Here is a 20,202-nt window from a genome sequence, read left to right on the forward strand (position 1 = left end):
ACTCTTCTCTCCACAAGGGATGGTATAGAAAAGCTTTGTTGGAAAATGCAACCTTACTTCAAACCATGTTTTAGACTCTAATATCAAGATCTACAGCAGAATGTCACTGCTATAAAACATTCTGAATACAAATATAGCAATCCAAATGAATACTAAATAGAATGGGTGAATTATAAGTTTATTTTATTTTAGGTTTTAATATTATTGTGCCAAGGAAAGCTGACAATGCACTAATATCAATTACAAACAACACTAGGAGAACACATAATTAACTAATGTATACAGGCACACGTTTGCAATATTTCTATATTTTTATGTAATACAAAGCACATATGCTTACATTTTGGGGAACAACAGCACACTTTTACCTGAAGTAAAACCGTGGCTCACTGGTACCTCGAAAAGCTTAATATGTGTATAAATGACTGCATATGCATAGAAGAAGAATAATTGTTCATTTCTTATTTTTCCCTTCCGCCTGCATAGTTTGGGCATCAGTAGATGGATATTGGACATCCCATAGGGAGTGAAAGGCTCCAATGGCATTCTTCTATTGTGTGGTACTCACCATGCGAACAGCGTTAAAGCAGAGCCTTGTGCTGAGTCTCAGCACATTGACTTATCCTTCCTGTTCCTTCACAGTGAAACATGAAATAAAGTGAATGTCGTTGCTGTCAGTATTGTAGCTTTAGCCAGATTTATGTTCACACAGCTGAGATTGGATACTTCAAGATGTGGATTATGTGACTTTACTTCAGTTACACAAAAATGAGCCCAAAGAGTGTTCGTATCTGACAGATATTCCTCTGCAGGATGTGTAAGGTCACACTAAAAAGACACATCTTTATGTAACTAATAGTCATTTTGCTGTGTGAGACTGTAAACAATATAACAAAACAATACAATTCAACACCAACTATAGCCTCCAAAATGTCTCTAAAATGGAAACTTAACTGACACAATTTCAACAAAAACTGAACATATAACACTTCATATACATTGGGTTTACTGCAGGGCTATTGTATTGCATTTCATAACAGAATAATCTGGTAGCACAGTGCATAGTAGGGCATTTTCAATTCATGCTCAGAGCTGTGAATGTCTGGCCTCAATTTCTGCCTTGAGTTATGAGCCACAAAATCCAAGCCACACAGCTGCTTCTCGGGTCGGGCTGCAGCAGGCTTAATGTCGTTTAAAATCCATGCATCACACCCACGCCTCTCCCTGATGTGTGCCCACCATTACATAACAGCCTTTCTCACTGTGCGTGTATTCAAGAATGAGGAAGACAGTGCCAGGCTCTCTGACTCAACAAGATCTCAGTACACATTGCATCACAGTGTGACAGTTAAAGGACAGATTCTGATTGCTACGGTTACATTACCAAACATATACGCGTCTATTTTTAAAGGTCTGCCATTTATACAGGCTGTGCAACTGCTGCACTTGGAATATATTTTTACATTTCAAGTGTATTTTTGGTCTGTTTTTTTTGCGTTATAGTGAATAGATGTTTTAATGTTGCAGCTTACCGAAAGCATTCACACTGATGTAAGGTTGAAGATTCTGCCGATGTATTACTGAAGTGTTGCTTTCTGCATATGGCCTTGTGTAATTGATATCAATGTTAAGGTCAATGGTTAGTAAGTCAATAAAGATATCTCACCAACTGCAATACAAATATTTTAAACTCAATATCTCATTACAAATGAACGACTGAAAGGGCCAGCAGAACAGCCAGAAATAATCAAATGGTTGGTGCCATTCAAACATTTCCACAATGTATTTGACTTTGTCTTATTTGCACACCACAGCCACAGTATCCTCTGTGTTATTGAAGGGAGATGGATAAAAGGTGAACCTCTAACTATCAGAACTTCTAAACCATTCATTAGTTTCCTGTCCTTTCTTATAAGCCTCCCAGAGGAATGCAGTCGGAGGTGCCTGCACATCTCTAATGGACTCCGTGATAACAACTACTGCGGCTGAACAGCAGCTGATGGCTTTGTTTGGATCCCTGATAAAGACAGACCAGAGACTTTTGTGTTTTTGGCTGAGGTGATCATGTTGTTATCAATGCATACAGTTGCCTTATAGAGTTTATTGAGCGATTTTTTTATTTCACAATGAACCAACCACGGATAAGCGGGAGAAGATGGATGGATGGACAATGAACCAAGGTACAAAATAGGAGAAAAAAGTAGGTTTATTGTCGCCAAACACTGAGCTTTTGTTGTCTCTGGCATCAAGAAAGAAAAAAAGACTTCACAATAATGGTGTCTTTTATGCTATATGTTATTTGCTGTCAGTTAAATTAGAATTGATAGGGACGCTCGCAGTTGTACATTATCCAGTCATTTTTCATTTGACCTCCCATGGATAACTATAAAACAAGGTAGCATCGGATTAATAACTGAGGGACAAAGGGAACACAGATGACAGATGGAGGATAGATGAAGTATTTAGCCACTGCAGGTTACACACTGCAGGCTGCCTGACTCGCGTAATCGCTTCTTCTGCCAGAGAGACTCTCTTTGGTCGAAGTCCACATTGAATTTGTCCTCAACTCACCTGCAGGGCAGTTTGTGGTTGATTAAAGGGAAAACCAAATTGCTCTGATTTAAGTGTGCACCATGGACTGACTGTGGAACGTGAATGCCCTGCAGACAAAGACGCTTTAAAAAACAGCAGTGTATTCATGACCTGCCATTTACATTGACAGGCAGATTGTTTGTTAGTTTGGGAAGATCAATACTAACGTGTTAATACATTGGATCCTGATGTCTCCTTTTGTGAATCCCATCTTACAGACATTTTGCAAGGTTTTCAGCAAGTGTTAGATGCTAAGAATGTGTAAACAGTGTTGAACAAATAGACTTACTTATTTATAATTTAATGTACGGTTTACTGCTGTCCAGACGCTTTGAAATATCATTTTGGAGAAGTGTGCAGTAGTGAGGCTATCCACTATCCAAAAGTACCGACTTGCAGGATATGGTGAGAAAGTGAAGAATGAGGGTTTGGAGGTCATGATGAAAAGTCTTTGACTCTGACAGCCCCAGGCTTGAGTCCTGTCTCGTATAACAGTAAATATCCCTTTCCTTAATTATATTGCCAATCTTTCCTTAAAGCACTATTCATTGATTTCTTTGCCACAGAAAAACAACCTGTAACATGTGATTTGACATATTTTACCTTTATATAGTTGTTGAATGTCCTAGCAAACAAATCTGTATTTAAACATCCAGCAGACATGTTAGCATTAATTTGAAGCTCCATCGTTTATATAAAAATATCGATTAGTGCAGCTTCAACACATTGATTTGGTTTAATTGCTTTCCATGCCCTAAATCCAGTAGTTTTGGCTGTCTAAACACAACAATGTTATAGATACAACATGAAGTATCTTTTAAGGACCGTTTTCGTTGTTTATTTACAAGCTCTTAATTGTTTACATTGTCCTGGTACAATTCATGAAACTCACCTGCCTCATCATGAAGTGCTCTCACCTCACACTTGAGCAGAAATAGAGTAGCACTTCAGGAATCACTGCTCAAAGAAAGGCTCTGTGGTGTGTCAGCAATCAGTGCTCAAATGAAATATCAGCATGTTCAAACATGAAGGCTTTGCCAAGTCTCCTCAAACACGTATGAGCAGTATTCCTTACTTCATGGCTTTGTCAGTCCCTTTAATTCCCTTACTTACCCTGCAGTTATTTCCAAATCAGCTAAAAGAGGTCTCTTTTTTCCCCTTCAAGTCTATTTCATGTCAAATTGTCCTTTTCTGTAAATAAATAGATTATTAATGTATTTTTTCTTTTAATGTTTATTTTATTATCTTTGCTTTTTAATGACTGTTTTTAAATGCCATTTTCTTAATGTCTTTCATTTTTGTAAAGCACTTTGAATTGCCTTGTGTTGAAAGGGGCTATATAAATATACTTGCCTTGCCTTAATATATTATTGGGGTCAAAAGCCTGACAACATTTCAGAGAAATGCACAGTAACATTAAACAGATTTTTTTAGAATAAAAAGCAGATTTTTCTGCATTGCCAGAGATACAATTGTCACTTTATCACTGTCCTTTATCCCAAGGCCCCTTTCACCTGCATTATCAAAACACCAGGGTCTTTCCTCGGGTTGCTACCTAGATATGCCCATTAGTTCTGCTCCTGTGCTTACGGGAGAGAAATCCCAGGTCAGTGGAAGACAAAGAGACAGAGGAGTGAATGACATCCTATCCAATTAGGTGTCACCTCTACACATGCTGGTGCAGGGACCTGAGGAGACCACATGAGACAAGCAATTACATGGAAAAAAGATTCTGATCACCACAGAGGCATAGCTCACCTCTGCCAGTCCCCGCTGTAGTTTATATGTCTTAAAGTGATATGTACTGAAGTGCTGAGGCATTTATACGTGTAAACACATTGATTTGTCAGAGAAAACCCCAGAGGCAACCTAAAATCAAAGTTGGATCAATGAGTATAAACGAGATCTTAGAGGAAATGCACTATCTGCCTTGTAGATGAACTACCAGGTCTCCAAAGGCCAGATAATGGAACAGCCAAAGATTGATTTTATTCAGAGAAAAAGGGACACCCTGTTATCCAGATGTTAAAAAAGAAAATATCACTGGAATTAGATGTATTGCCGAACTTGACTATAACAAACTCATACCCTGCTGTGCTGACATTACCAATCGTCAAACTGAAACAGTTTTTACACATTTGAAAATGACATCTTTGGTTTGATAACAATGAAGTTAATGAATAACCACTGAGTCTGATGGGGAAGTGAAGCTGTGTTTTGCTCATATCAGTAATTACATTTGAAAATAAAGTGTCATTATAGTTGCGGAACCAACAGGCAAATCTTCCAAAAAATTACAATACTTTTCAAATGTTAATAATTCCCTACAAAAACTTCCCAGGAAAATAATGTTTGTGCCAGCTATCTTAAAATATTCCTCCACCCAACTGTGCATGATCCATCGTGACTTAAAGCAAGTGTGGGTAATGTCTTTTAGAAACATTGTTTTTGTGTATTTGTTGAACTTCTCTTTAATTATTAATAAATCTAGCTTACTCTTGTTGGCTTCTCCAATGTTACCTACCCAGCTTTTTACAGAAAGGAGCGTGTGTTTTCCGCATAACAGATTTAACACTTTCTGACAGCACACTGCTGTGGGCAGGTTAGCATATACAGAGCAGAAACAAAGACAAATGTGACTCAAGCAATGATCCGGAAAAAGGATCAGGTGGAAGGAAAAATAAGAAATGAACAATTATTCTTCATCTATGCATATGCAGTCATATATACATATTAAGCTTTTCAAGGTTCCAAGGGTTCCCTTCAGGTAAAAGTGTGCTGTTGTGCCTCTAAATGTAAGTATATGCACTTTAATTTACATAACAATCTACATAGAAAATATTGCAAATGTGTGCCTGTGTATATATAAGTAAATTATGTGTTCTCCTAGTATTGTTTGTAATTTATATTAATGCAATGTCAGCTTTCTTTGGCACACACAAAGTACTTAATTAGCTTAAACGTATCCTGGATCTTCCTTTGAGTCATACATCAACTCTGTATGTCAATACTCCTCACTCAAATGACACTTTCTACCTCTATGGATCCATCATATTGTATTGTGATGTTTAGGGTCTGTAGATTTGCTGATCCTGGAACACAGTAATCAATCAATGTTGTGATGTTTGAATCTTAAAAAGTTCTCCACAGTAGTCTCGGATGTTTTGTATTCCAGCATCAGTGTGTTTGTGCACAGCGCCTGTCAGTGTGCGAAAGGAACCATCATGTATAACATACTACAGTATTATTCAAAATGACAGTTTCCATTGGCATAATCATGCAGCCGGTCGTAGCATGCGTCGCTTGTTTAAGCCAGAGCAGAAAGGGGGAATTAACTCCACCAAACAGGAAGTGAATACATCAAAAGAAGCTTGTGAATTTCTCCACCTTGCTATGTGATCTGACTGCTGTGCCATTTCAATACAGTGCTTACCCCACACAGTGATAACTCTCTGAAGGAATCATGCTAATACTTACTAAAGATGATTGATTATTCACTTACAAGTCTTCATGCTGGCATTAAAATGATCCTCTTCATGATTTACTGCGTTATGGATTTGAGATAAATCAGAGCCAGAGGAGCTTGTAGATCCTGCATCATTCTTTCATGGAGTGTGAAACTGGCTCCCACCACTGAAATCAGCCAGAAGACTCTGGATCAGTCTGTGGGTATATTTATCACACATGATATCTCGGGCACCACTAATCAATATTTTTTTGTAAGGGAACGATGGTCGTTGGTGCACTTAGGCAATTTTAAAATAATGTTGTTTGGCTGAAGAGGGGATTGCATTTCAGCCTGTATTTGGTTAGTTACTGAGTGGTCATTACATCATTTAATGGGCACTACATGTGTTATCGTCCTTTTGTATTTAAACTGTGGCCATCAGTTAGTGATTAGGCATTCAAGTAGGTCTAGCACTGATGCTGTAGGGCTGAATGTTGAGTTATAACAGAATCGCTTTGGGGCCACGTGTATGGTATTGCAGCCCCGAGGTACCAAATTCATTAATGTGGGATATTGAATCTGCATTCGATGCGTTTCCTCTGGATAATGCAAGCTGCAATAAGCATCCCATTGTCAAGGCAAAACACAAATACCATAATGCATTCACTTATTGAGCATCTTTATGGAAATATACGATTTATATTCAAGCAGGAAGGTCAAAACTCTCCCAGTGGCACATTTCTTTCCCCATAACTTTATATTTGGCTGCAGGTGATGAGTTTTTTGTCACTTAATTTGTTTGTGAATTGTCCCTGTCCCTGCGATGATTTTGAACTTCCTTTCTCACATTTCCTGTCCCATAAACACTTGGCTATAAGGAGCTAATTCAGCGTTGTGGAGATGGATTGACTGCCTGTTGATAATCTGATGAATTTCTGCATATATGCAGCTTGTAATTGAGAATGCACCTCGCCGCTCATAAATTACAACTGATGGAAGTGTGGCATGAGGGACGGCTCCGTGCATAATGAGGCGCAAAGGCATAGGTATCATTTAATTAAAACGTTTTTTTGACAAAGGACGCACGTAACCAAACAGTCAAACTTAAGGGAAGGGAAGTTGAAGATGGATGGTGAGTAAACTGAGCAGGTGTGTGAGAGAAATTGTGGAAGAACTGCGGCGTAGAGAAAAAACATACTGTGCTCTCTATGTCAGCAAATCAGAAAATGATGAACATGTAATCAAAAGTGTGGTGCTGTTCTGTTCAAGTTTCAGTATTGAGCATTGTTATCAGAGAGGTGTCGTCAGAACTATGGTAAATGGTGTTTTTCATACAAGCCAAACAGTGCTCAGGACAGTGCAGTAGATCAATATGATCAATACATTGAAGCCCAAGCGTGGCTTACGGGAGCGTCTTTGGCTGTTCTGGTGCACAATCAGAAATCGCACATTAGTTGCCCCAAAATGGCGGCATGAAGTTTAAAAGTTCAGCAGCCAGAAATGCTTCAGGACTTTACTGACCTGATGTTTCTACCAAATGTAACTAAAGCAACCAGAGAAGCAACAGATTTAGCTTCTGTTTAAGAGACACTTTACTCCGTCGCTGTTTGCTTTGTCTCCGTCTGTCTGGTTTCGGGGCACGATGGAGATTGCTTTTGTTGTGTTATTGTCGTACAGCTTTGCCATCATTTGTCCAACTTAAGGTTCCAACTGCTGAAAGAGAGAAGACATTTCTGTCACGCTACACCGGCTAACTTTAATTCTTCTCTTTTCCTGTGTTATAAAGAAGTCTGCTCAGCCTCTTGGCAATTAGGGTTTCCTCTTACATCCTGGATGCAAATGAAATAGTAAATATAGCAGGGCCCCCCCGGGGATACCGGAGCCCTCTCGAGGGGGTAGGCACGACGTCTTAATTGCGTCAGGAATGAAGGAGCGGTGGGTGACTGGTTCCTCCTGAGGGGCTGACAGATGCTGATGCTGACAGATTGAGGGAGTGATTATTCAGAGCTTAGGAGATGAACTAGCGCGTGTGTTGCCAGCTCCCCTGGCAGCCAAATCACTCCCAATCACACCTCTATAAATCAGGGACACATATCCTGGAACAGCATGAAAACAGCAACACCGAGCAAAGGTGGTCATGCTGATGAAAGAGTGGTTATCATGAAGAGTGCCATCATACACCCCAAGGGCAGTACACTCAGCTTGTAGTTGACACCAAAGGTCTTTAAGCTCAGCTGTGAATTGCTCCTCATATCTTCACATTGTGCAGCGCTTTCATGTCCATGTTTGGGTGTAACCCATATAAGATTTGTTTGCTTTTGTGAGCTTTGACTCAATTGAGGATGTCTTTTCACACAGTGCGGAGGAATGTGGGAATAAGGGACACAAATGCCCCTTTTTGAAATGAATACCTAGTGAGTTCTAGTGTCTAGTGTTCTAGTGCCCAATTAAAATATGATCTATCATGATGTCTTCTTAGCTTCAAGTGATCTTGTGTAGCCTCTTCTGACAGAAACAACATGTCTCTACCGTTCAAAGCGTTTCAAGTGTCTTTGAGGTTGTAAACAAATAGCCTGAGTCCACACATCATAGCTCAAACTATCAATTACAACTGAGGCATGTTCATTCAGATTAATGCAACTTGCTGCTCTGTAAAGATGTATTCAAAAGTAAGACATAATATTAACAGGCATGTATAAAAGAAAAAGGCAGGGTAGCCATTTGCACATACTCATGTATTTCTTATTCACAAGTGCACATTTATGGTAAAGCTCCACTTCAATTCATGAACATGGAACAAGTTGAATGGGCTATGGTCATTTTACAAGTTCAATACCCAAGATTTGCGGCTGTGGTTGACTCACTATCTATTATCTATTTTTGTTTGGCCTCATACTGTGTGTAGTTACTTTTCATGTTCTTCCTTTTTATTATATCTCCACAAATGGAATGTTAATTGTTAAGAAAGGCTGATGTAACCAAACACATTTTAAACCTTAAGTATTTCAAATGTGATCTCTTGAATGTGCAATGTGTAGTGTAAAGCATAACAAATGGCAGACATTAACTACAGGGTAACCCAACTCATGACGATTATAAAATAGAAGTGTTGTTTAACGTTACCTCAGAGTCTTAGCCACTCAAATTGTAGTCATTGTCCCTCTGCTGTCAGTTAGTTGTGAGCTTTTTATTTACCTGTGAATTAAGATCCTATGCCTCACAGGAGTAGAGGTACAATAATGCCCCTTTCTTCTGTGGAGCAGGTGACATGGAATGACGTGTTGCAGTATTTTAATAGAGCTCCCTTCCCATGATGCCACAGGTCTTGCTCATTATTTATCAGTCTGCTGTGTTTGTAATGGCTGCTGCATTCCAGTGCGTCTCCTAGAACTTGTTATGAGGCTTTCTCTGAACTATGTGTTTGTTGTACCTTTAAAAGGCAAACCATAATACATCTGCAAAGTATTTGGTTAAAAGAAACCCAATAGTGCTCTAGGAGGAGATTCTGGTGATAACAGGATTACCTTTTAGTGGCTAATGGTTGCCCAACACTAAAAGCAGTTGTGATGTCACAAAGTGGGTACATCTGATTGTTGCCGAATCTCTTAACATACTTATACATATTTATGTATAAAAAACATGAAAAAGCAGATTTTGCACAATAGGTGACCTTTAAGACAAAAGGATGCTAGTATTTGCTATGGAACTATTTATCAGTGTCTACCGAACACAATGACTGCATGTGGTTGAACACACTCAATGTGTTTCCCACTGTGTCAATAATGGCCGTGTTCTCATTACTGCACATCTTCATGTTTATGTGCATATCTTACCTAATGTCTCAAATCAAGCCAAAGGACAAACATAACAAAATGTTCCAATGTGCAAAACATCTATGTTAATAAAAGTATTAACGATTTTAGATTTCTCGTCCCCTGAGTCGTGTTGGACGAAAAGCTCATATGAGCGTAATGATGTTAGTTACACCGTGAGCCCCATTAACATCGCAAAGCCAAGACGAATAAACTCAATGATGTGCTCTGATGAACTATGAAACAATTCAGCAGTTTGATATATTGCTCCCTTAAGCAAAATGCAACTGCTTCGAAGTGTGTTGTCGTGGGAACAGAGTGTTAACAACAGATTTCACTTGTGCAAAAAAAAAAAAAACTGTTTCAGCGAGTTGTCATTCAAAAGCAATTTAGGGAAGCAGTAGGATCTCATTATTACATCAATTTCATTCCAATTAGAGGGAATGAATGAAATGATCCCTTTCATAGCATGCGGCAAAATGACTGGCATAGATACAAAACATCATATCGGCAAATTGACTTAATTCATTTGTTTTTCTGATTCATCACTCCTTGTTAAAAAAATGAACACAAAAGGTCAAAAACTAAATTAGCATGTCACACATTGTTATTGGGTTTAATAAATCACACATTAATCTAGCTTTTTTTTTTTAATGAAATTGCTATTTAATTAGCCTTTTCAATTGAACCTACACATTCTGCAGATGTGAACACAGCAGGGATCGCTATGTCACGCATGTTCTTTTTAATATTAGAAAACGTTATGAAATTAGAAAGTCAGAGCTTGATTCAAAGCCTTCAACAAAATAAGCATTCATATTCAACAGGTGCTACGCGCAAAATCCACTTCCTCAAGTAATTACAGCAACAAAAGAGACGGTGCAGTAGGTTGCAAACATATCATTTAAACATGACTGACAATTATTTTCATCAGACTGAACATCAGATGCATTGTATATTATACAATTGATGGAAGTGTAATATGCTATATGTGTAAGAAAATGTGTTTAACATCAAAGATTAAAAGAATTGTTCTATATTTGTCAGTATCCATATCCGCACCTCCATATGAATACAAAGCTTTCTTTTCTTTGTTGGTGAAAGTTATATCCAAAATCTTTTAGTATTGCACCCTTATCATTTGTAGACTTTTTTCCTTTGTTTGTAGGACCACTCTCCAAAAATATAGAGGCTGTGGTCAGACTGGAATCCATATAAATATTACATTTAAAGCTACATTTTGACGCTGACAAAGTCTCTTCACAGTGGGAGGAATCAGCTATTTTGTTCTCTCTCTGACCACACAGAGTACTTTTAGTTTGTGCTATTTGTCAGAGGTGGAAAATCACTGTGCTTTTGTCACAAACACTTTGATGTTACCTAGTATTGACTGCAAGAGCAGTTCTCTTTCACAGTGCCAAAATCAACCACATCATCACTCCGATACAAGGGTGTATAACTGAGAATGAAGTTGTCTCTCTCTTTCATAACTTCCTAGTGTCTGACATTTATTTGACTGAACACTTTCCTGAGGAGTAGAACAGGATTTTACACCTTTTTTGTGAGCATAGCTTGACTTTGCTGCTTAGTTTATAGTTGCCTAACAACACCCCAAGCTTTGAATGTCAGAATGACTGATCATAATGTTCACACAGTTAGTTTGTGTCCACAATATCTCTGTTTCAGAGTCTGTTATATCAGATGTACTGAGAACAGAAATAAGAGTTATGTTTTAGAACACATTTTATTTATAAGGAACACGCTATTCTCAGGTTTATCAACTGGATCAACTTCTGCCTGAGATATGACATGTAATTGGGTCATTCCAGAATTGGAGGACAATTTAGACTCCAACATTTTTGAAAAATGAACCTTTTATTTAAAACATTTTTTTTATGTATTTAGGAAAAACAGATTATAAATCATCAAAAAAAGTGATTTGCCCAGCTAGGCATCAAATGTATATTTTCCAATGAAGAATTACCCCTGTTACTCTAATTATAGTAACAGGGTTGACAATCAATGCTAATTTGAGTTTTAACCTCAGGAAGTATTGCTAGATGTAGCATGTAATGCTACTTTCAAGGCAAGGACACACTTGGATATCTAATGCAAGAAAGATAACTTTGAAATGAATATGCTTTATTCTGATAATATCAGTAACAGTGTTGAGTGGGTTAGAGTGCCACACTCTTTTAAGACTGAAAAGATTGTAAAAATATGAAAAATAAAAGAGGACTTAGTTTTGGTCTACCCATGGCACTAGCACATGGCTTGCTGATGTCACTTCCACTGTGTCATCTGATTTACAGTTTGTTCACTTCCTGTGCCAATCTAAAAAGGTTTGGGTAACAGGGTTGAACGCATGTTGAGGGACACACCTTCTGTGCAAAATTACTGTTATTTAAAATATGTTTATGATTTAACAAATTGATTTTGCCATTACAAGAGACATATATCAATAGAATAATACCAAAAAAAGTAAATAAAATCCCTATTTTAAATGTTATATTTGACATGCAAGTTGGTCACCAAGAAGCGGGGACAAGAGAAAAATGCCATTTTAGGGGATGTTCGAGAGCTATTTGATCATTTAAATAATATTTTGAAACCACTTTTTCTACAACTTGATATACATTTTGTCTCAAGACAAGTATGTTTAACACAACAAGTGCATGCTTTAGCATTTTGGGCATGGATTATTAGATTTTTTATATGGGGGACATGAAATGTCCTCCAATTCTGGAATGACCCAAAATTAGGCATGTTTGCTGGTTGACCTTTCCAACTGTGATGTTATTGAATGTACCTAAAGCTATCACCATTAAAATAGGATTTCCCTTTATCCTCTTAACACTGAAAAGGGCTCAATTAGGGAAGTTTGTTCTTCTTTACTGCCCAATTTCATAATATTAATCGTTTGAGTGTATTCTTAAATCAAAGCAATGCATATAAAGAAAACCCAAATCCTCTGTGTACTGTGAGCAGAACATATCTTTCAATACTACCTGAGCAAACTTAAACTTGTCTTTGTATCTTTAAGTACACAAGCCATTGATCTGTTTGGGTTCCAAATCCAAACATTGATGAGAGATGATTTTTATTATGATTGGCTGAGCAATCATTGTGATTGAATGTTTCAATCTTATTCTACTTTGTGATGTAATTGATGTACAGTACGGTGAGACCACACTCAAATCTGAAGACGCCTATTGATTTAAGTATTGACCAAATTATTATTAGACTAATGTTTTCAGGTTATCAAAGATGATAACAGAGGACTGTTAGAGAATAATTCTTCCTTACTCCTAAGATATTTAACCTTATTGCCTGTTGACGTTAATAACCAATCCTGTTTGTGACGCCAGCTTTAAGGAATGTGCTCCAGCACTTAGTGTCAAGTTTTATGGCCTGATAGGGGAGTTTACGACTGTGGGAACACTGGCTTTCTAAGAGACATCTCCTGTAGCTCCACAGATGTTTACGCCTCCCCCAATATGCTCATTAACTCTCTGTAAACTAGATAAAAGGTCTATCGAGAGATAGGCTGAGCAGAATTGACATGACAACCCACCCGTGCAGTCAGAACCTTTTGCTGCTGTGACTTGTGATATGAATTATCCGGCCGTTGACTTGTAATAAACTATCATTGTTTGACATCAAAGCTCCAACTCTCCTCGTGTCTCTATGAGTCCTGACTCTCCATTGCTGCAGAAGTTTCCCTTACATAAGTAAATCAAGTCCTTTTTGACGAGAAACTAACCTCATATTTTATGTAAATGTTATATTGACGTCCGCTGCTGGTTTGATTACTTTATTTTTCACTTTTGTTCCTTTCTTCCTCAGTTCATGAATAAAGCAATCACGGAGGTTAAGTGAATGGCCTTGAATTGTGCTTGATTGCAAGCTACCAGATTGCTGCTATTTAAATCATCCTATTTTTTTCTATATCCTCAGATTTGAATGAAAATGCCCTCTCCATGTGTTTCTTTTCTTGGTTTGCAGGCCAGTGGGGTCAGTGTATCGGGGAGCAGTGTGGTTCTGGTGGGGTTCAGTCAAGGACAATATGGTGTGTTCACACGGAGGGCTGGACCACCCACCATACCCACTGCCAGCACATGGACAAGCCAGAAAGCCAGCGTCACTGCTTTAAGGTCTGCGACTGGCACCAGAACCTGTTTGAGTGGGAGGTGTCAGACTGGGGGGGCTGTGTTCTCGTCCCTTTCTTCTCCAACGAGCTCAAGCTGAGGATGGCTGAGTGCGTAACGGCGCAGCACGGCATCCAGAGGCGCAAAGTCCACTGTGTGCGCACTTCAAACCGTACCACAGTCAATTTGAGGATATGTGAGTTCTTTTCCCAGAAGCCACCTGTGGAGCAGGCGTGCCTCATCCCCTGCCCCCAGGACTGTGTAGTTTCAGACTTTACGTCCTGGTCCAGTTGCAGCAAAACGTGCGGCACAGGCATGCAGCATCGGACTCGACATGTTCTGGCCACGCCAATGTTCGGAGGGGAAAGCTGCCCCAATTTGACAGAGACCAGGACTTGTTCTGGTTATGTTGACTGCCCTGCTGGGGAGGGGGAGTACCAGTACAGCCTTAAAGTAGGGGCCTGGAGCGAGTGCCGACTTCCGTATCACAAGGACGCCCTGTTGAGTGGCAGGACCACAGTGGACTTCAGCTCCAATGAGAACAACACAGTCACATTGCACATGCAGACCTCCCACCACCACGCCCACCACCACCACCACGATAACCCCATGTCATGGGAGCTGGAGGTGGGATACCAGACACGACAAGTCCGCTGCACACGGAGCGACGGCAAGAACGCTATGCTGAGGTAAGACATTACACATGCTACCATGTGCTGCACCTTTCATACAGCGAGAATGAGAAATAGTGAAACTGACATTTCTATTGGTCTAAGATTAATCCACGATTATGACGAAAGAAGGGCACACTGGAAAACTGAAACATTGACTTTAATTAAATGTATTATGTCAACATTTTTCACATAACTGTATTAGGGTAGATGAAAGCAATAATATTAAGTTTTATTCAAATATATTTGGTGTAAATTAGATGAAATTTGTTGACATAATACATTTAGTTAAAGTCAATGTTTCAGTTTTCGTCAGTGTCGCTGTGTTAAATAAACTGGTTTGTTGTAGATCTGGGGGACAGACCTCGACATAAATCTCTTTTTCCATGTGTTGAGGCTGCTCTTCTACTCTATGTGGGCGTCTGCAATTTGAAATAGTCCTAATGGAGTTGATTGCTTTTACGGCTCTTTCACACTCATATTGTTTAATAACACGAGAGGGACATGATCAATGACCATCCTCCTTCATGATCCCGGCGGGTAATTTTTTCCTCGTGCAGAGGAGTATTCTGTGAAACTAAATGTTTTGTATTGATGGTGGTTATTTATTCAATTATAACTGGATTATGTGGGAGCTGGTGTTTCAGCAGCATATTAGCATGGTGGTGAGTCACTATTATGGTAAATGTCAAGTGCTGCTCCCCTCCTGTCCCTGCTGTTTGAGCAAACCATGGTATTTAGATTTGATAAGAATGGATGTTACTGCTCAGAGCGAAAACACACTCATTCAAACACATGCAGAAATAAACAACATACCACTGCATCCATTATATCAAGGAAATAGAAAATCATTACATATAAATTATATTGACTACATACTCGACCCTTATCTTAGTGCAAGGTGACACTATTAACTGACTGCTGAAATCAATTGTTAACTTCCATTCTTGGAGGCTGTGGTATCAGAACCACTTAACATAAGTTACTGTGGGAGCATTACATTTTATATTTAGAGTCATGGACAGTGCATTGCAGTTGTGTACAGCTAAATAAAAGCTTAGCCGTGTCAGATTTAGGGGTTTTAAGAAGTATCATTGTTGTTTTGATGTTGTAAATTTTGTTTAAAGGGCTTAAGATAGGCTGTCTAGTTATGTGTTTGATATTTGCCCCTTAATATCCCCAACAAGGCAGGCTCCCTGGCTTTATGACTTGATTGTGAAGAGACCATTTATAGTTCGGTGGCTGATTAGCATGGCACTTGCTAAGAAGTGCGATCGGGGCTTTTGAATATGGATTTCCCACCTGAGTTCTGCCTCATTCTGCTTTTCTAATTACAGCCTAATTAGAAAGTAAAATTCTTAAATGAGCATTGTACTCGCATCTTAATAACCTACCTAATTAAATTGTTCAAATTAAACAATGGAATTGTAATGACTTGACTAATGCTCTGGGGCCTCATTTATAAAGGGATATACGCTCAAAAAATGGTGTACGCCAGTTTCTACACAATGTTTGCGATTTATAAAATACTAACTTGACGGGAGAACGTGCGGTCCTCCACGCAAACTCTAACCCATGCGTACGCTCTAAGCACAAAAACGGGAGAGACGAGAAACTGCGACACCGTTGGCAGAAGGAAGAATGGAGAGAAATATGTGGAAATAAAAACATAACTTGGAGAAATAAATAAATACGGATATGTTATTTAAAACCACCTCGAATATGTTGTGTTAATGTTATGAAATGTTTTCTCATAAATGATGGGGTAAGCAGGAGGACAGAATTACGTCTAAACTGACGCCGTTTTGCATTTCTATAGGTTGTAGATACGAGCATGGTTTTATACTATCACGTTTAATCGTGTTTTATGCCATTTGCCAAGACTTGATAAGTCGCTCGTACAACACAGGAGGAGGTATGGAAACTAAGAACACCATATGTGGTAAATTGTACAGCTGATATAACACAACACATTAGTTGTATTTCCTTTAACTGGTGGATATAGAGTTGCTGCGGGGGGGGGTTGAGATGCACAGGCTGCAGTGGAGACGCTGCGCACAGCTGATCGACAGCTGGGACACAAACCACCAAATACAAACAAATAATTCAGATCCAGTCGTCATGACTCCACTCCGGAGGGATTCCCCGATCATTTCTTAGAGTTTCTCATCAAGGGGGGGTCTCCTGTCCCCGGTACAAACACACTGCCTGAGGAAGGCTATGTGTATTTATTTTGTCATTAACCTTTTTCGGACCACTTATTTATTTATGTTGGTGACGATCCGACCTCCATGCTGCTACACTGGTTCAAACTGCATCCACCAAACAATGTGATTTGTCTCGACCTCCCCAAAATATCATGTATAACAGCTTTGAATATAGTCATGTAGGGAAGGGGAAGCTGTAAAGGACATGTGCTTAACAGGTAGTCAGCAGCATGTTTTATTTGATTTCTTAGATTCTCACTGCATAAAATGTATTCACAGGTATATTTAACAAATGTAACATCGTTCCCGCTATCTCACTCTCTGCACAGCAACTCTACTCATACACTGTGAAGGTGTTACCTAGTTAAGTTGTATTCTTTATGTGATTCTAGGATTTTAATTGAGGTATTTTATCTTAACATTTTCTTACTTTTTCTCAATCTTCAGCCTCTGTACCAGGGACAATGCCCCCTTGACCTTTCAGGCCTGTGTGATGCCCAAAGACTGTCACACTTCTGATTGGTCATCGTGGAGTCCCTGCTCCAAGACCTGCCGCTCCGCCGACCTGTCGCCTGGTTACCGCCTCCGGTCACGCATCATGACGCAGATCCCCGTCCGAGGGGGGGAGCGCTGTCCTGCCCTTGAGGAAAAAGAAGCGTGCAACATCATAGGAGATTTGCTTCCAAACTGCCCGAGGTAGTTATTCATGACAGTGGTTATCATCTCAATTCAGCTCACAATCCCCAGAAACAAAAGCTTTGTTCACCGGTAATCTCCTGATGCAGATGCTAATGCGTTAAGTGTCAAAGTCTAAAAACCAAATAATGACTTTTAATTTAGCTTCTCTGAGCTTTTTTCACCTGAGTGATTATGAAAGAAAGCCTAGAGGCTGCAATAATTCATGATTTCACTGTTGAATTACTTTTTTTTGGGATTAGCTCAATTATGTTGTGCCACTTACAATAATGTTATGTCCTGTTGGGAGTTCCGAACCCACTGGACGTGACAGGACAGTCCTATAACAGTTTGAGTTAGGCTTAAGCTAATATTACGTGCAGTAAACAAAGTAAATCAATAGAGTTTTTTCTCTTCCCTGCCGGTAGATTGTTTTATTTGCTAAATCTACATGGAGGGCCTGCGAGCAGAGGATTTACATGATTAGGGAAAACTCATTACGGAAATTAAGCATTCGATAGATTACTACAGGCTGTTGTCATAGTGGACCCATCCAATATTATTGCTTTTCCGCACCGCTGCATATTTCCTAGTTGAAACCAAACATTTGTTGAGAAGTTCTGAAATCCAAGTAATCATGCCTCCTTCAAGCTGACATACTGTGAGAGACTATTTCCGGAGACTGCTCCCGCTAATTCATCTTTTTCTTTCTGTACATTTTCAGAAAACAACTGCCACTACTCTGTATATGCTGACACTTTCTTTTTTTAATCAGTCAATTATACATTGTTTCTGATTGGATTGTGCCTGTATTCATAAGAGTACACAAACAAGACTTATCAAACAGTGACTCCTGACACTGATATCTTCTCGTGTTTTTCCGTCAGGTATGTGTGGAGGGCCACTGACTGGGACGACTGTCGAATCCTCCCCTTACTGAGCCATCAGGACCAGCGGCTGGCCAACATCTCCATCCTGTGTGGAAGTGGGATCCAGACCAGGAAGACCTACTGTGTTCAGGTCCCCGACAACTCAGCACCACATCACAGGAAGGAGGGTAAGATCTCACGCCACTTGGTGATGCAAAAGTTAAACCATAAATACATTCTGTCTAAACCAGCCTGTCCTCCTCCAAAAAACGACCAAATAAGGTCGATTGTTCAGCAGCTTATTACGACCTATAGTCACGTTTTAAAATGTAGCACCTCTAGTGGTCGTGTAAGAAACAACAATTTGCGGCATATGGGCTGATTCTCCCGTTGATTGCAAACGCTCCGGAGGGTCGTATATTCACAAATAACCCTCTCTGGAAAATCCTAAATTGTAGGATAGTTTGGTCATTAAAATGCTTTTTGATCAGATTTCTAGCAAAAAGTGTATATTGTACTTTTAGAATCCACGTCCAGTGGATGTGTAGGATCTATAGTTTGATAGATATTACGAACATGATTTGAGGTCCCGCCAGGAGAACGTGTATATACTACGTCTTTCCCCTATTCAGCGTCCATGTAAAGTTGGCGTCAACGCTCACGGGGTGAAAACAGTATTCTCGGTCTCTAAGTTTTCATAATAAAACCGGAAGTATTCCCCTCACTATCAAATGATTACACAGTGATATCTGCATTACTCATCCACTAAAAAACATCAGTTTATCCTTGTTAATTACACAACATTGATTGGTTTAAATTGTGTGCAATAGGGGTGTAACGGTTCACAGAAGTCACGGTTCGGTTCATACCTCGGTTTGGGGGTCACGGTTCGGTACGGGTTCGGTACAACAAGGAAAAGCAAAAAGAAGTCCCAAATGCATAATTTTTTTGCTGTTATTTATTTTTAACAGTAGTGCAAGTTTTGGTATGAAAATAAGGAACTCTTAACATTTGGAATCATTAACTGTATTACACAGTTAAAAACAAACCACAAACAGTAACACACAGATGGCCATAATATTTATAATGGCTGATGTCAAACAAAAAGGTTAAATAAGCTGTACAACTAAAAAGAATGTCTTGAAATAAATAATAAGAAAATAAAATCTGTACCTTTAGGAGCAATGTCTAACATGTGTAATTAACTTGTGAGTGTGTGAGGCCGTTATGCCTAAATAAAGGTACTCAAGCTTTACTCTATTTTCAAGTTTTTCTTCAAAAAGATGAGTTTGTCTACATTGTCAGTAGTGAGGGCAGATCTGTTGGCGGTAGCTATGTCACCTGCCGTCGAGAAAACCCTCTCGCTGGGGACTGAGACTGACTCGGATGTGATTGAGCATGTCTGACGTGTTACCACTAGCATACCGCACCGCTGTCGAACAACGCCGACACACCGTCCTAGTCCGATCCACAACTCGCACCCCATCATTGTTGTAGTCCACAGGGAACCCGAAATGTTACCACACACCTGATTTAAAAGAAGCAGGTGGGTCTTCTAGCTCCTGTGTGTTCTGTGAACTCGCCATAGCTAGGCTACTAAATTTTCTTCTTCATATATTGTGTTCGTTTTGTTGTGTTTTGTTCTTGTTCTTCATTTGTTATTTACGGGCGGCTGGCTTTTAGGCGCAATACCGCCCCCTGGATTATATATAGTGTAATACTGCCCTGAGTGCCCCACTCGTAAAAAAAAGGCGTATTCGCCGTGTGACTGCATGTGCCG

The 20,202-nt window shown here is 39.4% G+C and overlaps 1 protein-coding gene across 1 annotated transcript in view; it reads left to right on the plus strand.

Annotated features, from left to right (window-relative positions):
* The window catches only part of thsd7ba (thrombospondin, type I, domain containing 7Ba), a 176,224-nt gene that overhangs the window by 31,641 nt on the left and 124,381 nt on the right, over positions 1–20,202 (plus strand). The window contains exons 3-5 of the mRNA XM_034236864.1: positions 13,858–14,689; positions 17,326–17,574; positions 18,441–18,610. Coding sequence (XP_034092755.1) covers positions 13,858–14,689; positions 17,326–17,574; positions 18,441–18,610 — 1,251 coding nt within the window. The remainder of the gene's footprint in view (positions 1–13,857; positions 14,690–17,325; positions 17,575–18,440; positions 18,611–20,202) is intronic.

This window comes from Gymnodraco acuticeps, unplaced genomic scaffold (assembly GCF_902827175.1).
Source record: "Gymnodraco acuticeps unplaced genomic scaffold, fGymAcu1.1, whole genome shotgun sequence".
Taxonomy (NCBI): Eukaryota; Metazoa; Chordata; class Actinopteri; order Perciformes; family Bathydraconidae; genus Gymnodraco; species Gymnodraco acuticeps.